Genomic DNA, 27,294 nt, shown 5'->3' on the forward strand with positions numbered 1-27,294 from the left:
CTATACACTTCCTCAGCTAAGACACGTGGAAGGTATCATGTATCTGACTCAACTCCGCAGGTAGCTCCAACCGATATGCTACCCTGCCCACCCTTGCGGTCACCCTGAACGGCCCAATATACCGGGGCCCCAGCTTGCCCCTCTTCCTGAATCGAATCACTCCTTTCCAAGGAGACACTTTTAGGAGTACGAAGTCTCCAACCTGAAACTCGAGCTCGGATCGTCGCCTATCCGCGTAACTCTTCTGGCGACTCTGAGTTGTCAACAACCTCTGCCTGACCTGCTGTATCTGCTCTGTCGTCTGAAGGACTATCTCAGTGCTGCCCATCACTCGCTGCCCTACCTCTCCCCAACAGATGGGTGTCCGACACCTCCTCCCATACAACAACTCGAAGGGAGGCATACCAATGCTCGAATGGTGACTTTTGTTATAGGAAAACTCAGCCAACAGCAAATACGTATCCCAACTCCCTCCGAAGTCCAACACACATGCCCGAAGCATGTCCTCGAGCGTCTGAATCGTCCGCTCACTCTGTCCGTCCGTCTGTGGGTTGTAAGCGGTACTGAAATGCAGCCTCGTGCCCAACTCCTCGTGGAACTTCTTCCAGAACCTGGAAGTGAAACGTGCATCCCGATCTGACACAATCGAGATCGGCACTCCATGCCGCGATACCACCTCCCTCACATACAACTCTGCCAACCTCTCTACAGAAGAGCTCTCACTGATAGCAAGAAAGTGAGCGCTCTTCGTCAGCCGGTCGACGATCACCCAAATTGCATTGACACCCCTCGCAGTCCTCGGCAATTTGGTGATGAAATCCATAGAAATCTGTTCCCACTTCCATTGGGGAACCTCAACTGGCTGCAACTTGCCATGCGGACATTGGTGCTCGGCCTTCACCCTGCGACAGGTCAAGCACCTCTCTACGAACCACGCGACATCCCTCTTCATACAGGGCCACCAATACTCCCTCTTCAGGTCCAAATACATCTTAGTGGCCCCGGGATGGATCGAGAACCTCGATCTATGCGCCTCCTCCATCAGAATGGTACGTGCCCTGCCTTCATACGGAACCCAAATTCGACCCTGAAAGGTCATAAGCCCACGGCTATCGGCAACGAACTCAGATATCTGCCCGATCACCCGCTCCCTTTTGCGGTTCTCCGGTCTCATGGCCTCTACCTGGGCCTCCCGAATGGTGTCCAATACCGGAGTCATCACTCTCAATCTCAAACAAACATCTCGTATCGGGGCACTCTCCGCCCTGCGACTTAGGGCATCGGCTACAACATTAGCCTTGCCCGGGTGGTACAGGATCTCACACTCATAATCCTTTACCACATCCAACCATCTCCTCTGGCGCATATTCAGGTTGGGCTGATCCATCAGATACTTCAAGCTCTTGTGATCCGTGTATATGGTACACCGGACCCCATACAAATAGTGACGCCAGATCTTGAGGGCGAACACCACAGCCCCCAACTCCAGATCGTGAGTGGGATATCTCGTCTCATGAAGCTTCAAATGCCTCGATGCGTATGCTATCACGTGACCTCTCTGCATCAGCACCGCACCCAATCCTGATATCGACGCGTCACAATACACCACAAAATCCTCCATCCCCTCCGGAAGGGCTAATACCGGGGCTTCGCATAATCTCTGGCGAAGTGTCTCGAATGAGGCCTGCTGCTCTGGGCCCCAACTGAATGCTACGCCCTTCCGGGTCAACCTGGTGAGAGGAACAGCAATCTTGGAGAAATCTCTGATAAACCTCCGATAATAGCCGGCCAACCCCAGAAAACTCCTGATCTCTGAGGGGGATCTCGGCACCTCCCAACTCATCACCGCTTCAATCTTGGCTGGATCGACCAATATCCCGTTCTGGTTGACGAGGTGTCCTAAGAACTGGACCTCTCATAACCAGAAATCGCACTTGGAGAATTTGGCGTAAAGCCTCTCCGATCTCAGAACTCCGAGGATCTCCCTCAAATACTCCTCATGTTGCTCTCTGGATCTCGAATACACCAATATGTCATCGATGAACACGATCACTGAACGATCCAGCATCGGCCTGCACACTCTGTTCATGAGATCCATGAATGCCGCCGGTGCATTGGTGAGTCCGAAAGGCATCACCACGAACTCGTAATGCCCATAACGATTCCTGAATGTTGTCTTCTGGATATCCTCCTCACGCACTCTCATCTGATGATATCCAGACCTCAAATCAATCTTGGAGAACCAAGACGCTCCCTGCAACTGATCGAACAAATCGTCGATCCTCGGTAAGGGGTAACGGTTCTTGACCGTCAGCTTGTTCAACTCCCGGTAATCAATGCACATCCGGTGTGAACCATCCTTTTTCTTGACAAAAAGGATCGGCGCTCCCCACGGCGAGCTACTCGGCCGAATAAACCCCTTCCCCAGCAGCTCCTGCAGCTGTGAGGATAACTCATGCATCTCTGGTGGCGCAAGGCGATAGAGCGCCTTGGCGATAGGCGTTGCCCCCGGAACCAAATCGATACGGAACTCTACCTGCCTCTCGGGAGGCACACCCGGCAACTCCTCGGGGAAAACATCCGGGAACTCACGCATTACCGGGACCTCATCGACCGACCTCGGTCTCTCTGCATCTACTCTCGTATCCACCACATAAGCTACAAACCCACTACAGCCCTGCTGTAGGCTCTGCCTCGCTCTAGCGGCCGAACAAAATGCTGACCCAGAACGGGTACCCTCGCCATAAACCGTAAGAACTCCCCCACTAGGGTCTCGTATGGTCACCAACTGTCGCTCGCAGTCGATAACCGCTCCAAACCTGCTCAACCAGTCCATGCCCACGATGACACAGACATCTCCCATCACAATCGGGACCAAATCAATCGGAAACTCAACGTCGAAGATCTCGAGTACACATCCTCGGATCACATCAGTGGCATACACCGCTCTCTCGTCAGCTATGGAAACTCGCAAAGGTCCACTCAACGCCTCTCGACATATACTGATGTGCTGACTAAAGGCTGACGACACAAACGAACGAACTCGCACCCGAGTCAAATAACACCAAAGCAGGTACAGAACTCACAAGAAATGTACCTACGCATATCATAATATAAGCATAACACCACAAACTCAAAATAAATAGATGAAATAATACATACCAGCCACAACATCTGGCGCTGCGCAGACCTCCTCCGCTGTCAACTGGAAGGCTCTCCCGCGAGCCTTTGGCGCCTCGGCCTTCACTGGCCGACTCTCTGCAGCTCGAACGACAGCAGGGGCAGATCCCTGTGATGCTCCCTGGGCTGACCCCCGCAACTGCGGACACTCGGCCTTCCGGTGTCCGGTCTGGTTGCAGTGAAAACAAACTGCAAACCCCTTGGGGCAATCCTTGGCCATGTGCCCCTCCTTGCCACACTTGTAGCAAGACCCTGCTTTGCAAACCCCCTCATGACTCTTGCCGCACTTGCCACAAGTGCGGCTCTTCTGGTTCCCTGATCTCGAATCGGCGGGCTTGGCCCGCTTGGCTGCCGGCTGGGACTGTGCCGGTCGCCGATCCCTCCCCTCAGACTCCGCCTCCTCCCTGGCCTGAGTCTTGAGCTCAATCTCCCTCTTCCGGGCATTTGCCTGAAGCTCGGCAAATGTCTGGTACGATGAGTTCGCCACGAAATCGTGGATGTCTCTCCTCAAAATGCTCAAATACCAAATCATGCGTGCCTGCTCGGAAGACACGTGCTCAGGGCAGAACATCGCCCGCTCATGGAACATCCTGGTGATCACTGTAACAGACTCGGTACCCTGCTTGAGGGTCAAGAACTCCTGGGCCAAACGTTCCCTTTCCACCGGGGGAACGTACTCATCACGAAACATAGCGGTGAACCTCTCCCAGGTCACCGCGGCAAGCTCTACAGAAGAGTAGTGCGCTGTCACAAACTTCCACCAGTCCTTCGCTCCCAAGCGAAGCTGGTTCAGCGCGAACCGAACTCTCAGATGCTCCGGACAAGAACAGGTATAGAAGCATCCCTCAATATCAGAAATCCATCTCATCGCAGCGATCGGATCCTGCGTCCCATCAAACTCTGGTGGCTTCGTGTTGCTGAACTCTCGGTACAGCAACGAGTCACCCCCCTGCGGTCTCGCAGCAGCGACGGTTGCGGTGGCTGCAGCAACAGCAGCATCAGTAATAGCAGCGTAACGCTCGTCAAAAGTCTCAATCAGGGTGGTCTTGATAGACCCAAACATCTCTGGTATCTCGGCTCGGATGGCAGCAGCCACCTCCTCATGAATCAACCTGTGAATCTCCTCATCACTAACACCACTGCTCTCAGGTGTGTGGCGTGTCCCAACCATGATGTCTCTCTGAAATACAACACAACATAAAATATCAGAGACTCACTCGAGTGTACACACACTCGATATCCCATTCCTACTCGATCCCTGGTACCCTAAGGATTCTTACTTGGGTTGCGCACTGATCCGGTGTCTTCAATAGTACGGGCCCAATACTACCGTCCACACCGCATCAGTATTCACCCCAAGTCCTCCTCCTAGGATCCCAAATCCCAAGTACTCTACTCTCACTATGCATAGTCTACTCTCTAGCAGATCTCTCAAAAGCTCCTCGCTGCTATCTACTCACTCTCAAGCATCTCTTAGCAGCAAAACCCCTAGGCTAAGGCATCACAAATCAGGGCACTCTAGTCCTAATAAGAATACCTAGCCTATTCTAGCATGCATAACATATTATCTCATATCTCATAACACATCATATAAGGGTATTTTGGGAAATCATCGTTCGGGCGTTGGCTGATCGTACACACTGCTCTGCTCTGCTCTTTTCAAAACCTTTTTACTCTTTTAGAAAAATTTTGTTTTTATTTCGAAAAATTCCTCAAATCCTCAGTTTGAGTTCAAATGCGGTCGAAGGTGCATCCGAATCCCTCAAACCAAAGCTCTGATACCAACTTGTAACACCGTAATTTTTCAAACAATTTTTCACATTTTTAAAAGCATACTTTCATTCATAAATATTATAAAAATCTCATTGTATCACATATCAATCCATAGAAACACAACCCAAGATCATAATGTATAAAAACTCCTCATGTGTGTACTGATCATGTCGGCGTCTTCCCGCGATCCTCACTGGTACTTGAAACACATAACACAACACTGTAAGCATAAATGCTTAGTGAGTTCCCCAAAATACCACGTATAACACATATTAGCCACTCGAGGCTGTAACTCTGTGGACCCTCCGGTCCTAACTCTGTGGACCCTCTGGTCCTAACTCTGTGAACCTTCCGGTTCTAACTCTGTAAACTCTGGAACATACACGGCATGAATCACATAGAAATAATGCAGTGTATCACAATCACATAAATAGCATACAAGATACTCTGTCACATAACTCTAATTACCACTCTAAGTAAAGTATAGTGAGAAGACTCACCTCGGGTAACTCGGTAAATCTCGAACTCGGAAAAATCTGGTCTAGCCCCCGCCTAATCACATGGAACAAGCACTCTAATCAATACAACCCTCAAGGCTAGACTAATCCTTTTCTTTGCACCCTCAGAAGGGTAAAAGACCATTTTACCCCTCTCCTGGCTCAAAGACCCTAACATTGACCAAACCCTAAAAGTCAACAAAAGTCAATGGTCAAACTTTGACCGGACTCGTCGAGTGCACTCGTGTGACTCGGCGAGTACATGCGTGTCCTCTTCGCCCCTGGTCCTCACTCGACTCGCTGAGTCAACCCTACACTCAACGGGTTATCACAGGTCGCGAATCGCGGGGCAACCCGACTCGACTCGTCGAGTCCCTTATGGGCTCGGCGAGTTCCTCCCATGAAAACACTCAAACGATCTTTTGAGGTCAGATCTGCTTCACCAACCAGTAGATCCAACCTTCTAACACTCGAAAGTCACGTAAAGGTTCAAACTTTACGTTCATGCAATGCATATAAGACCAAAAATGGAGAAATAACCTTTAAAATGGGGTTCTACTCTCAAGGCTCACCTGAAACCTCATAAAGCTGGAAGCTTGGGACCTTTTGGACCTCTCAAGGTCCAGATCTATCATCTATACCCAAAGGGACCTCATATGCTTCACAATCTAACTCAAAATTGTGCAAATGAAACCCTAGATTCAAGGAATCTATCAAATACACGAAATGGGAAGGAACTTGTACCTCAAAACGTGAATCTTAGTGTGAACAACACAGATCCAAGCTCCCCAACCGATCTAGCTTGGCTTTTCCCACTCCTTCTTGCAAGATCACACCAAAGGATGAAGAATTAGCCTCCAAAATGCTCTCTAAGCTCTCTTTTCTCTCTAGGGTTTTCACAGGGGAGTAGTGGCCGCAAATGACGGCCATAAGGGCCTTTAAATAGGGCTCAGGCCCTAAGATTTAGGGTTTCACTTTACAGCGCGGACTCGCCGAGTCCACGCATCGACTCGTCGAGTCCCTCATTAATCCAGACAAGAATTCGCGATCCTACTCGGCGGAGTCTGAGCGCCTACTCGCCGAGTCCCTCCCTAAAACTCAAGATAATTACTTAAAATAAGATACCTGGGAATCCGGATGTTACACAAATGTGGAGAATATTGGATGGATATGTATGATTTTTTTAGTAAGAAAAGTTATATATGATTATGTAAATATATTTGATGTCTTTTTGAAGAAAAATATATGTATTAGGTTAGTATGTTAAGTTATTTATGTCTAATAATTACTTGTGTCAAAAGTGTATGACAAATGCTTCTTTCGGTTGGACTAAAATGACAGATGTTTAGTTATAAGTTCATATGTTAAACATGAACTATGGTTGAAATTGGTCCATCTTGATGCATGTGCAAATTTGGTATGGAAAAGAAAATAATGCTTCATTCAGATTCGATATATGTTATTGGTTCGAATGTTTGGGTTATCAAGGCTTTTTGCCTGTTATGGTGGAAGAATGGAAAATGGTGTGATCATTATTAATATTTTTATACTATGTAACAAATTAATTTTGTAATATTTTAAAACTAGATTTTGATCTATCTTTTTAGGTTCAACTCTCATTCCTTGCATTACTTCAACAGTTGTTAACTACAAAATCTGTATGATATATACTAATTAGTTGTTGGAATCGGATTTTGTTGTGTGTTTTGATTTCAAGTCCCAATCCCGAAATAACCAATATGACCAATATTCCCAAACCCAAACCCAAAATGATTTTTGATTTTGGTGTTCTGTTTATAAAAGGACCTTTTTGTTTGTTTCTTATTATAGCATTGTACTTTCTCTAAATGACCAATATACCCGTAGACACACCCAAAATGTCCAAGTTCTTGTTTTTTTTTTTCTTATAAAATCTTTGTAGTTTCGTTTTATGGTAGTAAGTTCTTGGTTTGAAGAAATTAACCAAAAATCATAACCCAAGTCGTTTTGTAATTTTCTTATTATACCATTGTACTTTCGTAATTTGATAGTAAGTTCCTATAATTTGTACTTTTTTGTATCATTGGATCTGTGTTGACAACCATCAAGGATAGGTTTTGATTATGAGGATATTATGAACATTTACATATTTTTTAAAGATTAGAGAATATTGAATCCCTATCATACCGTTTTCGATGGAACTTAAAATTGTTATGCTTGTGTGTGTGTGTGCGCGTGTATTTATGTGCATGTAATGGACTTTGTGTTTCTTAATTTTTATTGGCATACAAAAACAACAAAAATAACACCCTACAATTCTTTGTTCCAAAGGACTGACTTTTGTGCCAAACCCGAATAAGTTGTCGAGCTAATACATACTGTTACACAAACCTCAACTACTGTGGGTTTTGATTAAGCTCTATACAATTGCAAAATCAACGACTAGGTGGAACACATATCCCTATAATTGACCTATAATAGCAACATTCTATTATTTGTAACGAAACTAACATAGTAATATATTTACACTAAAAAAATACAACGTTTTTTCGTTCTTAGGCTAAACTGCAAAGTTTTAACAACATATCGAAAGAAAACATTATTCGTTAAAGGAAACTAATCGTCGTCCGCTGCCAGATAAAGAGTAATATATAGAAATTACTATTTGCTGCCCGTCTAGAGACAGCTGATTTCCGAAAAGAACAAATCGACGAAATGAAACAAATCGAAATGAAACGATTTGACGACCGCCGAAATGATACTAACTTCCGTTCGAAAACTAATTGTTGGAATGAAACAAATCGCCGCCGCCGCATTGCGCGGGTACGCTACTAGTATATATATATATATATATATATATATATATATATATATATATATATATATATATATATATATATATATATATATATATATATATATATAACTTTAGGGACTCGAGGTCAATGTTATGATACAAACTAAAATTGTGTCCCATGTATAATAAACATTATAAGAATAGGATGAAGACCATACTAATGGGTTATTTTTCAACATTCTAACATTCTCTCACTTGGTCGAGTGATTATTTATATACAAGTTTTATTATTTTGTCCGAGTTATATTCATCATATTTCATATTAACATTTAACACCAAAAGCATAAAAGTATATTCTAATGTGTCTTTTAGACATGTGACCCTCATCACTTACACATTAGTGTTTCACATGAAACTTTCGATTAATTTAAGTCAAATGACATTTTAGTTAATTGGTATGTACGCCCAAAAAGCCCAAAAATTGAAGTTTTGCTTCCCAAACTTGTTTGAATTGATTAAGATCCTTAAGCTTATCAACTTGCACCACTTTTATGGCTTCCCAAACATATTTAAAGTATGTTTTATCATGTCAAAACATTTAACTTAATTCATTAAATCTTCACTTTACAAGATAAGCTTATAATGCTCAAAATTACACAATTGGAAGGGTTAAGAGCTTAAGTTGCTCACCCTTGCATTCCAACCATTGTGACTTATTTCAAAGTCATTCAAAAAATCATGGGATGTTTTCAAGTGTTTAACATTACACAAATCTCATGTTAAGTACTTGATTTAACTATGGAATTCTCAATTCCATTCTATGTTCCCAAATTGCGCTTGGGCTAAAACAATAACTAGAGTAAGAACTTTAGCTGGCCCGGAAACCCTCGTTAGGGAAGTTCCCTTTCCAAAAAAAATGCCCTTATGGCCAAATATTCCATAAATTCAACTAAACATCATTCAAGTCTTCATGTTTTTGTATTCAAATCATATTATTAGTATCAACCCATGTTTATGAGTATCATATACTCATCAAATGCTCACATACAAATGATTCCATTGTTTTCATCACAATTCTCATAAAAACCACCTAAAATCCATGTTTATACTTGATTCTACCGGCATGGATGAATTTGAGCATTCCAATTTGGATTTGTTGCTATCAAATATCATTTAGGTCATAGAATTTAATCATATTTCATCATTAATTACAATATCCCTAAGTTGGGTTTTCAAGGTTCATGGAGATTTTTACCCATATCATCAAATCCATCAATGAGATGATTGGATTAAGAATAGAACCATGGGAACCACTCGAGGGAGGTTAGAAAACCAAAAACTAATCATCAATTGAAGCCAAAATCGACATTGGGGTTCAATCCCCAATGTTGAACTCGAAAATAGAGCTAGAGGAAAAGGATTTATACCTAGAAAGTCCTTGATCTCTCTTCCTTTTGCTTGAATGTTCAAATCCCTACTTGAATGAAACCCTAGAAGCTCTTGAGAACAAAAGTTGCCATTAGGGAGTTGCTTCCTTGCAAAACATGATTTGAAGGGAGAATATGGGGAGTGTGCATCTTATTTCCCCAACATTTTCACAATTGGTCCCTCTGGTTTACATCTTTTGGCTAAAACCCACCATACCTCAATATTTTGGATTTTAACTTAAGTTTTGATATAATAAGTCCTTCCTCATACATTTTTTAAACTTGGTAGCCCCTTCCATTAATTGAGGCAGCCCTTTGGTCAACTCACTTTGCCAACCTGATACTTTTGGCCCTTAAACTTTTAAAATGTTACTTCTAACTTTCTAAACTTCATATCAACTAATGATATGATTATTCCTTGATGATTTTACTATATAAATAATTTTCATTTATTTATGTTATTAATTTAAGAATCTAGTCTTAAATTTTTAGGATGTTATAAGTAATTTGTCACTAATATGTCACTACTTTGTCCCTAATCTGTCACTAATTTATCACTATCTATCATGAATATGCCGCTATCCATTGGTAATACAAAATTAAGGGGCTTGTTTTTAAATTTTCGTACTTGACCTTCAAAATCAGTGGATCAACCCTGCTGAAATGGAGTCATACTATTGTAAGGATGAAGCTTATTTATTTACATCATGTCCCAAGGCTGATTTCACAAGATTGAGAATGATTTCAAAGGTGTCCCAAGGCTATTTTTACAAGGTCTCATGATATGTTTATTTTAATATAGGGCCATGTAAAGGTCGAGTGTCCACTACTTCCATCGAGGCCAGTTCAGACTCCTGCTCCGACGACCCTACGCATTGACGATGGTCGTCATTGGAAGGTTGAGGCCCCGAAGGCTCGAGTTTGAGCTTTTCAGTTGACTGTAGAGGAGGCCAGGGCAACATCGGATGTCGTTGCTGGCATGTGTTTATTTACATTATGTTGAGTTATTTGATGTATACACTTATGATATGCTCCTGTAGGTACTTTTCTTGTGAATTTTGTACCTGCTTTAGTGCTATTTGACTCAGGTGTGATTCGGTCTTTTGTGTCAACATCCTTTTGTAGAGACTTCTATATTACACATGAGACCTTGGATTAGATCGACCTTTGAAGGTCTCTATAGCTGATGATCACATGATTTCGGCTTCTGATGTATACCGGAATTATGTATTCGAGATTTTCCGTGTAGGATTTTCGATTGATCTTATTCCTATGGCGGGGAATGTCTATGTGATTGTGGGTATGGATTGGTTGAGCGGGTTCAAAGCATTGATTGACTACGAGTGACCGTTGGTGACGGTTCATGACCCAAGTGGGGGGGGTGCTGACTATTTATGGTGAGGGTACTAGAGTTGTGTCTGCAATCTGTTCCACCGCCAGGGCAAGGCAATGTCTTCAGCATGGATGTATGAGGTATCTCACATATGTGGTTGATACACGGGTTGGGGGGAAGAAGTCAGTTTCCGATGTTCTGATTGTGAGAGAGTTTCCCGATGTTTTCCCTGAGGATTTTCCTGGTGTACCTCCCGAGAGGCAGGTGGAGTTTCCCAATCTAATCTCAAAGGTGACACATGTCGACATGGGAGAGATCGAAAAAAAATAACAAAACAGGGACAGAAATCTCACCTTTGGTAGATGGATTATAGCGAATAGATACCTACAACCAGTTGGCAGGGAGAAATGAAAGTCCATTGGAGTATATCCAAGGCGGCCATACGGGTATGAGGATGATGTTGATTAGTCTTGCGATCGTAAAAAACGATAATCGTTGGTCGTAATGGATCGGCAAGGGATCAATGGATCATTAGCGGACCGATGACATATCAGTGACAGATACATGATGGATTGACGATGAATCAGTGATGGATCAGTGAGACGAAGACTGTAAGAATTGTTACGAAAGTCTATGGCGGCAACGTTAAGAAGCATCGGTGAGGCTAATGAGGAAGCAACGAATGAGATGAGTCAATCGGGCCAACTCAATACCATGTTTGATAATATGGAAAACTCGTTAGGGTTGGTATTGCATTAGCTAGGTATAAATAGATACAAATGTTACAAAATGGACCATATATTGTACCATATGAACAAATAAAGACATAACGTTTAAACATTATTGATTAAACAAAACGGGTGAGATGTAAAATATGTAAAACAAACAATCACTTACCAACTTACGTAGTTACTTGGATATAGTGCATGTTATATGCTAAATCATCATCATCTTCATCTACAATGTATGTAACGTTCCATTTTTACCACAAATTTATTCGATTTTTTAATATAAATAAAACATCAATTATTATAAATACCAAGTTGATAAAACTCATGCATGTGTGTCAAATAAACATGGGTTTAGATGGTTTTTATGGAAATTGTGATGAAAACAATGGAATCATTTGTATGTGACCATTTGATGAGTATATGATGCCCATAAACATGAGTTGATACTAATAATATGATTTGAATACAAAAACATGAAGAGTTGAATGATATTTAGTAAAATTTATAGAATATTTTGCCATAAAGGCACTTTGGCAAATCTATGAATAGTTAAATGATAATTGACATCTAAAGTTGAGTTTATTATTTTTTTAAAAATTGTTTTAGGTCTAAAATAATATATATATATATATATATATATATATATATATATATATATATATATATATATATATATATATATATAAATGTAGGGTCTTTTCGGTTACATGTTGAAATAATAGTAGTTCTGTATATTTCAAAGTTTTTCCGTGAAAATCAGGAAAAAAAAATACCAAAAATGATTTTTATGGTTTGTCAAAAGTTGTCACTTTGGTCCAAAAAGATTAGACTAACATCATTAATCCAAAATATGATTTTTGCTTCCATTTTAGTTTTAAAAAATTTGAAAATATCTAAAATAATGGATTTTCCCTAAGTATTTTTTTTTCCATTTTTTATTTACATTAACATTTTTCTAATTACAAAAAAGGACAAACAAAAATCACCCACCCATATCCGCACCTACTCAACCCTTATATTTAACACATATATCCTCGTCCCATTATCTTTGTCATTTTCATTGTTGGATGATCGTCAGAGCAATTGTCGGAAATCTGATACGATCCGGCGGTAACGCTCTGCAAATACCATCGGAGATCTGCAAACACCCTCAACGCAGTCACCTTCACTACCCTACCCCACCTACTCATCACCACCATAGGAGTCCTGCAAACATAACGATTTTGTAGAGGCAATGCGACATGTAGACTACGAAGACGACATACAGATCTGTGTTACAACATCGCATTCCTCCCACTCCTTCTCTGACAATGACATTGAGCTACAAGCTATAAAACCCTCGACGAACAACATATTTGCAAACCTAAAAACATGAATCCATGAGCTAGAGTTTCTTATAAGCGAAAGCGGAGACGAAAGAGCAGAACCGACGAAGTCAATGCTAGATAATTTTAGGGTTCTGTCAGGCTCATTGACTTACAACGCCAAATAATGTTAGGGTTTCGAGTTACAATGTTGTTTGTCGGTTGCAATCGTCGGTATGTGTTATTTGTCGAATCCAGGTCTCCATCGTCAGACCTCCCCCGTTACCAACCTCTTGTTAAAAAACTCTTCACCAAAATCAAACTCTATCACCGCCCTGCTTCTTCTGTCGAGAAGGTGTTGCTCCTCACAATGGATGACGACGACATGGTGGTACTCCAGCGAAAATGGTAGCTCCAGAAAGATTGGTGGTCCGAAAAGGTAGTGATTGCCCAACAAGTGGTGGTGAGTGGAATCAATATGGTCAACTTGCTAAAGAGTGAGAGGGTTGCGTGGCTTAGTTGGAGGGGATAGATATACTTTTTTTAATTAGAAAAATTGGAAAGTAAATCAAAGAAAGACAAAATATCACAAATGGTCCTTATTTTTTCACTTTTTCCCTAAAATAGTCCTTATGAAACCTTTTTTTGCTTGAATGGTACCTTTAGAGCAAACATTGCACATCATTGGTCCTTTCAGTTTTAAATTTATCCCACTATCAATCCTTTTGATCAACTTTGTTAAAATTTTCTAGTTAAATCTATGTGAATTTACTTTTTTGCCCTCATTTTAACTCACAATTAAAGAACAAAGGAAATAAAAAATACATAAATCTTTCTTTCTCTCTATCTCTCTCTCTCTCTCTATATATATATATATATATATATATATATATATATATATATATATATATATATATATACCCTCTCCCTAGATCCCACCCACCTCTACAAACCACCATTGATATGATGCTATTTCTAAATAAAAACACTAGATTTGAAGCTAATATCATCTGTTGTAATTAAAGTTCAGTTTTAATTGCAACTATTTAACCACCATAAAGAACAACAAATTGAAGAACAAGAATAACCATGAAGCATTATTACTGCATTTGGGAGGGAAATTCCTCTGTTCTTGAGATTTGTACTACAACTGTTGAATCGAGAAAGAGAAAAAGAGGGAACCTTGACCAAACAGATGTCAACCACCATACACTACCGAATTACATTACCATACAACAAGCATCATCATCTTCTCTAAAATGTCTTCACCTCACCATCAACAACTATTATATTCGTTAAACCATTACATCAACCTCCGTGCATCAGTCAACACCAGAATCGCCAACCATCAGGCCCACCCCACCGCATCCTTCTTTATTTCACCTTCATTCGTTCCTTCTTCCTTCCAGTCCATCATCTTGAAGCAATGAAGTCAAACCTACATCGATCTGGCAGAGTTAGGGGATTAGGGTTGTACAATATAAAGATACATTGATCTGCATAGTTAGGGATGTGAGGTGGAGTAGATACGATGTAGTGGTGGATGACGATGGTCAATGGAGGTTGTGGCTAAAGTGAAGGTGGTAAGGTGAGATCACAAAATGGAAGGTTGGTCGAGGTTGATAAGTTTTACGATTAGAGGGAACGATGGGTTTTCTTTATAAGGTTGATGCAACTTCGAAAAAGAGAGACAGGGAAAGGTAGACATTATAGTCGTCGGATTCTACGTGGTTTTGTTAGGGATGGCAAATCGATTCTATAGGGTTTTCTTAGGGTAGCTTCCTCCGGAGACTCGAGATCCCAGGCCATACTCTGATCCTCTCGTCTTCATCGATTAATTAATGTTTGCTCTATCCAACAATTGAAACCATGACAATGGGGTTTATAGTTTTTTCCTTAATTTCCGATGTCGAGATGCATCCTCCCACGTCTAATGTAACCCAATGAGCGATTCAATCTGGGTATTTATCATTTTTGGTTTATGAACATATTTATTGTTTTAGGGCTGCAATTGGATGAATTGGATGGAGAAGATGAACTTAGGATGGCTGTGTGTGTGAGAGAGAGAGGCCCATCGTTTAACAATTAAATAAAAGAGGGTCAATATAGTCTTTTCATTTGTATTTAACATAAAAACCAACGGTGTTACTCATAAAGATTGATGATGTGCAAGGTTTACTGGACCATTCACGCAAAAAGGTTTCATAAGGATTGTTCGGGGAAAAACTTAAAACCATAAGGACCATTCGTAAAAATTTTCTCTAAAAAAATGAAAAAAATAGAGGAAATTACACGAATTGTCCATGTGGTTAGGTTAATTTGCGCATTTGGTCTTTAACTTATTTTTCTAACTCGAAAAGTCTCTATTGTTTGTTTTTGTTACACGCTTGATCCCTGTCTAACCTAAAAAGACTATTTTGTCCTTGATTTTTTTAATTTATTTAAATAAACACATCCCCAACCCTACCCCTTCACCTTACCTTACATACCCCACCATTTTTTCCTATTTAAATAATAGTCTTTTTAGGTAAGACAATGATCAAACGAGTAACAAAAATGGACCAAGCCCGTAACAAAAACAAACTGTAGCGACCTTCCGAGTTAAAAAAATAAGTTAGGGACCAAACGTGCAAATTACCCCAAACCATAAGGACCATTCATATTATTTACTCAAAAAAATATCAAATACATAATCGTTATTTTAATTTTATTTTTTTTTCAAAAAATTAGACAAAACACTCGTAACAAATTTTTTTTTCCACTAATGGTGTTAGTTCATAACTTTTTAGACCAACTCCAATCGGACACTAAAAAACATCATTTTAGTGTTAGTTTTTCTCTTTATCACTCCAACCAACCTCTAAAATACACAATTTTAGTGTGTGGGATACACTCCAACACCAAATATGGTGGACAAAATGTTTGGCCTCTAAAATACACTATTTTAATGTATGGTTGGATTGGTTACACCATTTTAGTTTAAAACTCACCATTTTTTTGTTTTACCATTGAGTTGGCCGGAACGGTGTCACAAACACCATGGGCCATTTTTGCAATTTTTTCAAATCATAAGCAATTACGGTTGTACCATTTCTCTGTCGCAACTGGTTTGAGCTCGAAAGGTCGAAATGGCGACAAACGGCGCTACCGGTGACGGGAGCGATCCCGCGAACACTATTAAAATTAGCGTGAAGTTCAACGGACGATCGATACCGGTGAACCTTTCTGTTGAATCAACCGTTAAAGACCTAAAATCTGTGCTTCAACCACTCACCGATGTTCTTCCCCGCGGCCAAAAACTTATCGCTAAAGGTAACAATCCCTGTTTACCGAACACGCATCATCTTCAACACACGAAAAAAACCTAATTTTCAAAAAAACGTAATGTCACAGGGAAAATTCTTGACGATGAAATGAAGTTTAGTTCATTGGGAACATACGATGGAGTGTATAAGATGCAACTCATAGCTTCCCAGGGTCTACATCAAGGGGTAATTCGAAAATTCATATATACCGATCAGTGATCTGGTTTGGAATTTGCAATTCGCAATCTGCAATCTGTCACTTGATTGTAATTGTTAAGGAATTGGGTGTTTTAGGTTTTGATTGAGGAAATATGTTTGCTTCTTTTTAGAGTGGCCCGATTAAAAAGGAATCTCCGGTGGTCTCAAATTTAAGGAGAACTTCTGAGAACAATAGAAAGGAGAAACAAGCGACTGTCGTGAAGAGTCAATTTGAAAGATGGAAGCTTACTGGAGTCATAGCACTTTCTAATGGTGACATAAAGGTCATACCTCAAGAAGTATGGAATTGTGGATCTTCTGTAAGGTTTCTTGATCTCAGTTGTAACTCGGTACAAGATATACCCGAAGCTATTGGTGGATTGAGTTCTTTACAGGTAAGAGTGTCATACTTGTTAATTTAAATGAAAGATTCCTGTTGGAAAAAAGTAGTAATATGTCGATTGTTCCTTTATTTGTTAGAAACTTCTCTTGAATTCAAACTGCATAGAAGATGAATCTCTTAGCTGGAAAGGACTTTCATCATTAAAATCTCTTTCTTTTCTGTCTTTGAGCCAGAATCTGTAAGCATCTCTTTGTTTTATAATGGCCTTGTAACAGTTATCTTTCATACCAACTACATTGGTGATATAATATTTGCAGTTTGACAACTTTACCCTCCGATTTGGGAGCATTAACTACCTTAAAGGAACTTCATGTTGCAAAAAACAAGTTAACATGTCTTCCTGATGAAATAGGATTTCTAGTTCATCTCGAGGTTTTAGAAGCTAATGACAATAGGTAACATGTTCATATTCACTCTTTATCATGAGACATCTAATGAGAATTTATATTTTATATGAAGGATTAGCACCATCTCTTCATGCATAGGGAGCTGTTCTTCTCTTGTTGAAGTAAGAGATTTTATATTTATCTCTAAAATCCCACTCCTTTTTGTAACATTCGGTTTTTTTGATCCATAATGTTGAATCTATACACTATACAGGTTGATCTTTCATCAAATCTTCTCGTAGAGCTTCCGGAAACTTTCAGCAATTTAGGAAATCTCAAGGTATTAAGTTTAAGCCTTCTATGGCTATTTTTTATGAACATGATGAGGAGGGCATTTACGTCATTTGCACAGACAAGAGATCGCGATCGAGAGCAAGTCTATGTCCCACCTTGTTTCGTCTTTTTTGGTTGGACAAAAGTTTGAAATATTTTGTCCCATTGAACACCAGTTCAAATCTCAGTCGAGTGCACGTCAAACGCAGTATAAAGCTGTCATGTCATGTCAGTGTCATATTTGGGCCAACTTTATTAAGATTTTCTCCAACTACTTGTAGGCTTTACATCTCCACAACAACGGGCTTAAATCACTTCCTATGACACTATTAAAAAATTGCACCCAACTTTCAACTCTAGACCTCCATGGCACGGAAATAACAATGGACATGCTTCGAGAGGTATGTAATTTTCATCCAAAGTTGCTATTTTGTATAACAATCAATGGTCGAGATTGGAAAGCAGTTGTCAGATGAATTTGATCCAAGGGTTGTGATTGCAGTTTGAAGGATGGGAAAGCTTTGACGAGAGGCGTGTGCTAAAGCATTCCAAACAACTTGCGTTTCGGGTGAGAGGAGCATCTTATTTTGACGAAGGTGCCGATAAAAGTTAATAAATATTTTTGGTGTTTCAAGACTTTGAGAGATGTGTTTAGCATTGATAGCGTGTGTTCTATTCTTGTGAAATTTTGTATCTTTTTGTTGACATGAATATGTTTGTTGTTGATGTGGACTGATGATGTGACGGCTTATTAGAACATCTCCAACACAGCTTAATTTTTTTATACCAAAATGGTGTAAAAAAAATGGTACGATATTGTTTTTTCTTTAATCTTATACCATTTTTGCATCAAAAAGTATATCCTATAGTATATATTTTTCTAGCCTTATATAAATTGTCAAAAATACCTTCAACTTACTATTTTTTTACATCTTTTTTTTTGTAAAAAGTTAATAACATATATTATTACAAACTTATAACCAAATAAATTATTACATGTACAATATACCTAGTCATATTAAACTAGAATTGAATTGTTTAATAATTATTATATTTTGAATATACCTAGTTATATTTTTGATAAAGTAAAAATAAATAAAATTTGAGGCACTAAAAGTAATACATGAAACGTTGAATGATGTAAATAGATAATATAATACAAAATTTGATGTTATGTCTTTTATGATGTAAGTAATGAAATGAGGTTGAAGATTATCACCATCTTGGTGTAGAAAGTATGATTTTTGGTGTTGAGTTGGAGTAGTCCAAAACAGTTTAATTTACATAGCAATCAAATTTTAGTTTTATTCTAATTTTGTAAAAATGTTTATATATAAAAGGAATACTATCACTAACTATTGATCAAGCTTCATAATTGTTCTATTTTGCGAAGAAAAAAAAAAGACAAATTACGGGAAATAACAATGTAACTCTCTCCCTCTCTTTACCAATCCAAACAATGTATTTTATTTAATTACCCATCATTACCATAATAGGAACATGTTTATACTTTTTACCAATGATATGTAACATGAAAGCTATAGTTTGTTGTAATACAGATTTACTTATAAGTGTAACATATTTATAAAAAAATCTCATAATAAAAATGTATTTATATTTCTTCAGAAATAACATTATGTTTTAAAATAAAATACATCGACCATATTGGTAGAGAAATATAGATACAAGTATATTATTATTATATGTAAAAAAAAAATACATTTCTATCTAGTACGGAAATATAAGTATGTTGGTATTAAGAGTAGGAAAATACAAAATACATTGCTAGTATGGGTGAAAAGTAAAAATACAAACAAAATTATTGGTAAACAGTAAAGTATATAGCCTATATTGGTAACAATAGCAAAATAAGTTACTATTTTCTAAAAAATTTCCATGTGAAATAAATACAAAGTTTTATAACAATACAATAAAGAAAAAAAATAGAAAAGGTTATCATTTAAACAAAATTGAAAGTTGAGAATTTTATTTGAAAAAAAAATGAGGTGTATACTATATAGGTAAATAAAGTATAAAACTTGATTCCTATTTAATAATAAGAAAAGAAACTAATAATAATTGTAGCGTAGAAATATTAGTGCAAAAATCCAAAAGGTCACTTATTTTCATATTCTTTGAATCTTTTGTCCTCCATCTTTGACTATTTTTCATATACAAGTTTCATTATTTTGAAGAATCTTTGAACAAAACTTAGCCAAAAGTCATATAAATTATATTCTAACTTCATACATCGTAAATATATTAAAAAAATAAACACAGATCTCTTTTAAGTTCAAAGACAGGTATGCAAATGAACCAAAAGAAAGATTTCATTTACTTTTTCACATCAAAGACATAAAGGGCCCACAACTACAAACATAAACATCAAACACAAGACAAAATCCCTTCAATCACTCCAAAACTTCACATTTCATCTCCTTTTAGCCTTTTAACGATTTCCCATGTTCCCCCAAAATCAACTCATACCAAAAGCAACAACGTATATTCATTTACTTATGTATTATAACATTATCTTTCCATTTTTTTTCAATTACATCATTATATTTCGAAAATCTATCCAATATTTTGTAAAATCCAGTAAAAATTATTTTGTATTAAGATAGATACCTTTTTCAAAATACGCTTTTGTAATAGAAAGAAATGGAAGCATGATGCTATAATAAAATAAACCAATGAAAATACGTTGCTATTTCTAGCATTTAACCCAAAAAAAAATCAAAATGAAACCATGGCTGGTAGTATGAACATCTTTATCGCAACTATTTTATGTCGCAAAATCAACCCATGCATTTCTGTATGCTAACTAAACATCAGTTCCTTCTGTCACCTGCTAAAACTGTTATTGTTATTGTTACTGTTATTGTTTGACCGAGTCAACAACGAAAGAATCTCCAAAATCGGAGGCCTTTTTGAAGGAATATTATTCCAACATTTGTTCATTAAAGACCGGAGATTTTGAGGACAATCTTTCGGTATATCGGGTCTAAGCCCACACGCGGCGATCCCCACCGCAGCTTGTACGGGCGAGAGCGCGGAGTATGCCGCCTCCCCAGTCACCATTTCCCAAACCACCATTCCAAAACTAAACACATTGCTCATCCATGTCTCCGTGACCGTTTCCGGGTCCCCCGCAATTATCTGTAAAAAAATAAATTGTTTTTATTTTGTGGGTCCCGCATCACGGAGTAAAACGGTATAAACATAATAGTTTTTTTTTGTTTTTTGAATTTGTTAGTGGAGGGCATCATTGGAAACTAATTTGATGGAACTTGTGTCATTAATTGGATGCATTTGTTATCAAGTGAAATGATGCAAGTGGTTTAATAAAGCCAAAAGTTAAGCAAGAGTGATAATAATGTCTAATATGGTCACCTAATGATGTTGAAATTTTTGTTACTTTTTTTATTTAATCTTATATATGGTTGTTTCTTTTTAACTTAATACAGAAAGAACGACTTAACGACTTAACAGATTAACAGAAATAAAGAAAACTAACCTCGGGAGCAAGCCAACGGTAGCCATCCATTTCATAATCCATAGTCTCCCCCGCACTTTTACAAGCCCCAACAATGCCCATATCACCTAAACATGCATTCAAGTTTTTATCTAATAAAATTCGTTGTGTGTTAAGATCTCTATACGCAACACCATGATCATTCATGAACTTCATCCCTTCCGCTACATCTAAAGCAATTCGTATAATTTCCTTCGTTTGAATCTTTTTGTTTTTAACCATGATTCGATCATGAACCGATCCACCCTCCATCAACTTAGTCACAACACATAAACCATGAACATCATCGATACATACACCATAAAATTGTAAAATGTTTTTATGCCCACATGTCATTAACTCTAGAAGATCTTTTCGGATTTCAAATTGGTATGAATTACCCTTTTCACACCCTTTTAGCTTCTCGATCCCGACTTTTTTACCTTTGTATGTTCCTTTAAATCTACCGGATCCAATTTGATCAATGAACTCTAAACTATCGGGGTTTAATAACCATTTCTTGATCTCATCGACCCCGGATTGAACTGTTTGCCATTCATCAACGGATATTACTATTGATGATTTGGGTAGAGGTAATTCTAGTTTCAATTTTGATGAACTTGGAGTCAAACTTTCGAGCCCGTTTTGGTAATTTTGCGTGTTGGAATCGTCTTCGGTTTCGCCAAACTCTTTTCCCTTTGTACCCTCTTCTTGACACCCACAAAGCCCAAATGGGAGCTTCATAGAATTTGTTTTATTCGGCTTTTTTAAAGCTGATTTCAAAGCGGTTTCTATCCGGGATTTGAATGTTTTCTCTTGCTCTGGTTGGATTGGAATCGAAAGAAGAATGACTCCTAATGTGAAACCTTTTTTCTCAAAGATCTGTATCTTCTTGCAAGAAATTGATAACGTATCTAGTGCTCCCGACATGGTTGGCCATGAAAGTGATGAATTGCAGGCGAAAGTGAGCTTGAAAACAGATCCTTGAGGTTCTTCGTCTGAAAGTTCTTGTATCATTATAGCTGGGAGGTCATCAGCTGATGCTTGTTCTATCAATCTAACATGTAAGAACACATCCTTCATTTCGAATCCTGCTTGTGCATAACTGTCGGATACATCACCATGAACATGATTTTATAGTTTTTAATCAGATTTAGCAAAAAAACAGAGATTAAAGAAGGTAAAGCAATGATGGGTGTTACGAAAATTTGAATTTACAAGCCCTAAGATTAGATGTTTGTTGATAGAGTAAAGACCTGAGAGGTAGAGAATCATAATGCTTCCGGATATTGGAAACGAGCTTCTCGGGGAGTTGACTTCCGGGATAAAGCTGAGTCAAATTCCGAACGACGCTTCCCCAGACATGTTTCCGGGAACTATCGATCCGGGTCGGATTCGAATCTCGGGCCGGGTCGAGATTCAAGGAGTTCTTGAGAGACGCAATGGCTTCTGATACATTGCGGCTGAGTTTCTGAAACTTCTTCTGCATCATGGAACTGTCTTTAAGAGAAGCACCGGCGGAAGCGGAGGGGGAGGAGGAAGATGAAGAGGTATCAACGGCGGCGGTTGAAGATTCCGATCTGTCTCCGGTTCGCATGAGACCTTGCTCCACCATGTCTTCATCAGTGCTCGTACGGCTAGACCAGCATTCAAGAGCAGCTGCCATGGCTGATTACGACTTGGTAGCCCCAAAATGTTAAACAATAACAAATTTGCTGAATGGGGTCTGGGTATTATGGCTCTCAGATCAGTTGCTCACATTTTGATTCTGACATGAAGAGAGAGAAAGTAAGAGGGGTAGTAGCTTTGCTGGGAAGGGGAGGTAAATAAGTGTGTACTGTTGGGAGTAACAATCTTACCTATCCTCTTTCGTCATCTTTAGTCATGTTTTTTTTCTTTTCTTTTTCTTATTATCCTTTTCAAACTTGTTGAGTTTTTTAACCAAAAAATTGAATTCAAACCTAAATATGTTGAGTTCTTTAACCAAAAAATTGAATTGAAACCTAAATAGGTTGGAACCGAGTAATGGTGTTGTATTTAATTCGGTTATCCTGATTCTAGGGGCGGACGTAAGAATATATAGTAGGTGTTGCCGATGTAGAAGAAATAGGTAAAAAACATCGAAAAATCGAAAAAAATTCCACTATGGACAGAAAAAGAAGGTGTTGCTGGTGCCACACCGGGACACCTACTAGGTCCGCCCCTGCCTGATTCATTATTTTGGTTTTCGGTTCCGATCTGATTCGGGTTGGTTCCGGTTCCGATATCATTTTAGATAACACACTTGATAGTAGAATGGAACCGGAACTGATTGGAACCGAAAAGTGGTATTTAGTCCGGTTCTCGGTTCCATGTTTACTCCTTAACCAGTTTTTGGTTTTTCGGCAAAGGGCTTAGCAAAAACCGCGTTAAAGGCTTGGCATGTCGAATTTGAGCACCACACACAAAAGAAAATTGTCATGACCCCTCTCTATTCTTTACTTATTTTTCTTTATTGCTTGTAATATCTAAATTTAAAAATTTTACCAACTTTTTCCCATACATAAATACCCACAACTACTATCAATTCTTACCACTTTCAAACATCGTTTCTCAAACCTTCAACCTTAATTTTACCTTTCTCGATTCCGTCTTAGCAAATGGTTGCTTCAAACAATGGGAAATTCATTATTAGACCATAGACCCCGATAGAAGAGACTTTTTGGCCGGTGCATGGGTCTTTGTATCGGAGGAACCTCTAGTCGCAAATGCACACAATGGGGGAAGTTTTTGAAGGAGAATTACAACATGTTTTTTCTTGACTAAATGAATCAAGGTAATTACCAAATGATCAAGTGTACACAAAATAAAAGTATGTGAATAAAATGGTATTAGAGTTTAACACTTTGTTTAATAACTTGAGACTTAATTTGGCAAAATGATGAAGATGAAATCATTTTGAACAAAGCTCTACAAATTTCGAGCAGAAAATGGAAAACCTTTCAAGTATTTGGAGTTTTGGAATTTTATCAATGAGTTCAAAAATAGGTTCCAACGAATTACTAATTTTTATTTTTAGTGTTATGTTTTAATTCAGTGTTATATTTTAATTTAATGTTATGTAACTTTATTTAAAGTTAATGGAATTTTCGTTTTTCACATTAAATTTAGTTGTGTAAAATAATATCATAAATAAATAATTTGTAACGGCAAATCATTTCTTTCAAATAGAAAAAAAATGGACAGATGAGGCAAATCCGGTGTGGCATTGATGTAGTAGAAAAACAGCCTGACAAAGTTGATAGTATTATCTAAAGATCGCCAACACAATATATATTTTTTCAATTAAGAATAAGTCCAAATTTTTTTCATTTACGAATCAAGTTATATATTTCGTTTTAAAAAGGTTATATGGGTACGTTGTAATGGGAATTACAGTTGTGAGTAGGGGTGAGCAATTGGTTTAGTCGGATCAATTGGGATCCAGACGGTTTTCATCAAGCTGAACGATTTTTGCTTCTTCAGATTTTCTTATATCGATTTCGGGGTTTTTTTCTAGTTCGGTGCCATCGATTCTGGGTAAAAATTGGGACCAACCCAAAATGTGCTTGTATTTAATTTGTTTTTTTTTCTTTAAACTGTCATAATTCCTTCATTTGAAGTTGGAATAACATGATTTGCTTTCAATGTATAGTTTATTGTTTGCACTTCATTTTAAACTATATAAACACGTTATTCGGATACATATTGATTGAATTACACCCCATAACATAGGGTATCAAATCTGAATTATTTTCTATTCCAGCACTATGCACAATCTGTTCTCTTCTTTAAAATGTCATAATTCTTTCGTTTGAAGTTGGAATGACAAGATTTACTTCAACGTGTATTTAATTGTTTGTAGTTCATTTTAAACTATATAAACGTCTTTGGTTCCATATTCATTGAGTTATAAGCCCCATGACATTGGATTTTTTAGTTGAATTGTATTATGTTTCAGTACTATGCAAAATCTGTCTTTTTTTTTAAATTGTCATAACTCTTTCGTTTGAAGTCGAAATGTAACACCCATTTTTCAGAATTGATCAGTTGAAAACTTTAAGGGGTCAAAGATAAGGTTTTTGAGGAAAACCTTATCTCACGACGTGGTGCACGGAGTGCCACGACGTGGCATGACACTTATGAATCTCATGTTCTGATTAACACCACGACATGACAAGGTGACGACCACAACGTGGCAGCTGCTGTAGCGCAGGCCCATGATTCTTAGGGTTTCTTCCATATTTAAGCACCTAATCTCAACAATTTGGGCATTCTCTCCAGCCTCCAACCCTTCAACACGAAACCGTACCCTCCATGCATGTTTGAGAGCCTATTTTCTTGACTTAGAGTATATTCTTTGGACTTTAGTAAAACTTGAGGAAGTAGGAAGTTCACTTTGGTGCAAGGAAGCAAGGAGCTGGTTTGGATCCAACATTATCTTCTGATTCTGAGCTATTTGAGGTCTAAAGTTCATACCTTGGCATTTCATATTTTAGATTCAGTTTTGGGATCATTTTTGGGTAGTTTTGGTCCCTTCCATGGATGCTCTTAGAGTTTGAGGAACTCCAGAGCTTGTATGGTCCTCTTATGGTCTCTAAGCTTTTGATGATTGAGAAAAGAGCCATGTTTGGAACCATCTTGTGTCCATGCACAAGTTTGGGTCACAATAAAGACTTATTAGATATAGAATTGTAGATCTTGCCTTGTGTTGGAGTCCTAATGGATAAAGTTGGAAACTTTATCCATTAAGTCAAACCGGATATGAAGTTATGAGTTTAGATCTGTAAGGATTAAGCACTTAATGAAGAGTATGTCATTTTAGAAGGAACCAAGACATTGCCAAGGGATTGCCACAACGTGGTGAGGACCTGCATGTCGACTGTTTTGTCTGACATGCCCACGACGTGGCCAAGAGGTCTCTACGTTGTGTTGACCGTTGACTTTTCTTGACCGTTGAGCGTTAACTTTTGACCAGTTTGACTTTGGGTCAAACTTGAAGGACTTGGGTTATTGATTAAGGATTTATGTATTTGGTGCTAGTCGGTTCGTCGGGCTGATTGGTCCAGGGAGTGTGGGTGTTTATGTGATTCCTTGGGTCTTCGATTCAAGTGAGTTCCCTTACTATATTATGTGTTACAGTGTATATCCTTGTGTGTCATGATATAAGAGTAGTGGTATCCTGGTTAGAGTACCAGTAGGTTGGTAATCATCTAGTTGAGTGCCCTAAGGGTTGTATGTTGATGGGTTTTGAGCACTACATCATTCCTATGGTGTACATGCAAACCCTAATAGCTTTTGGATCTAGTTTGTCTAATGAACATGCAATTGAATATCCAAAGCTATAAACCCTAGATCTAACATATTATAATCTGAATTAGGGTTTAGAGAATACCTTTGATTGTTATGTAGCAATAACAATCAATTCCTTGGCTTCAGAAAGCTTAGTGCCTCAAGTGTTGCACCTCTAATGGAGTCACAAACACCACTAAGCAACTGGATGAAGAAGAGAAGAAGAAGAGCACCCAAAAGACGTCCAGAAACCCTCTCAAAAGGATAGCCACGTTTTTGGGGCTTAGGGGTTCTTTATATACTTAGGCTATTAGGGTTTTGAACTTAGGAAACCCTAATCTGACTGCTTAGGCCCTAAGCAGCCCATGGACCCCTTTAGAATATCCCTTGGACGAATTCCTAATGGGCTTCCCATAGAATTCGTCCAACCTATTATTCTTATGTGATCCATAGCCCAATTGCAATTATCTTATAATTACAACTCCAGTCCCCTAAGTTTAATTAATCTCTTTTAGCCACTAAATTAATTCTTGACTAATATTAATTAAACAATATGATTTCTCCTTTAATATATTATTCTCATAATATATTAATAAATCATAATTAAACCTTTCTCTTCATAATTCATCCTACAAATTGCTATGGTGAAGGCAACCCAAAAGGACCATGCTCACAATCGGGTCAAGTACATACCAAAATAGTTATGAACTTAGACACTAATCCAACAGTCTCCCACTTGGATAAGTCTAATAACTATTTTGCATGACTTCAGAACCTGATCAGCAATCGTAGCTTTCAAAAGCCGCTGTCAACTCTGATCTTATCAGATACGCGTGTCCTTTAGATAAGGGATCATATATTCCTCCATTCTCAAGATATCGTAT

General features: G+C 38.5%; 2 protein-coding genes across 3 annotated transcripts; one reads left to right on the top strand and one right to left on the bottom strand.

Moving 5' to 3' along the window:
• Positions 1 to 16,024: 16,024 nt before the first annotated feature.
• LOC145128329 (LRR/ubiquitin-like domain protein) lies at positions 16,025 to 18,417 on the top strand. 2 transcript variants are annotated; one of them, XM_079063137.1, is made up of 9 exons: positions 16,025 to 16,333; positions 16,415 to 16,512; positions 16,656 to 16,919; positions 17,005 to 17,105; positions 17,185 to 17,322; positions 17,393 to 17,435; positions 17,528 to 17,593; positions 17,868 to 17,987; positions 18,089 to 18,417. In XM_079063137.1, the coding sequence occupies exons 1-9, from the start codon at positions 16,150 to 16,152 to the stop codon at positions 18,197 to 18,199; spliced, it is 1,125 nt and encodes a 374-aa protein (XP_078919263.1). In that variant the 5' UTR covers positions 16,025 to 16,149; the 3' UTR covers positions 18,200 to 18,417. The 2 variants fall into 2 exon arrangements, with proteins under 2 accessions (XP_078919263.1, XP_078919262.1); XM_079063136.1 differs by having other exon boundaries at positions 16,026 to 16,333; positions 17,387 to 17,435.
• Positions 18,418 to 19,898: 1,481 nt separating this feature from the next.
• On the bottom strand, positions 19,899 to 22,932 carry LOC145133638 (uncharacterized). Its single transcript, XM_079068566.1, has 3 exons — positions 22,357 to 22,932; positions 21,104 to 22,205; positions 19,899 to 20,745 (listed from the first exon to the last, which is right to left on the bottom strand). Exons 1-3 carry the CDS (start codon positions 22,764 to 22,766, stop codon positions 20,431 to 20,433), a joined length of 1,827 nt encoding a protein of 608 aa, XP_078924692.1. The 5' UTR covers positions 22,767 to 22,932; the 3' UTR covers positions 19,899 to 20,430.
• Between the last annotated feature and the right edge of the window lie 4,362 nt (positions 22,933 to 27,294).

This window comes from Lactuca virosa, chromosome 8 (genome assembly GCF_052849685.1).
Source record: "Lactuca virosa cultivar CGN04683 chromosome 8, Lactuca_virosa_CGN04683_v6, whole genome shotgun sequence".
NCBI classification, from domain to species: Eukaryota; Viridiplantae; Streptophyta; class Magnoliopsida; order Asterales; family Asteraceae; genus Lactuca; species Lactuca virosa.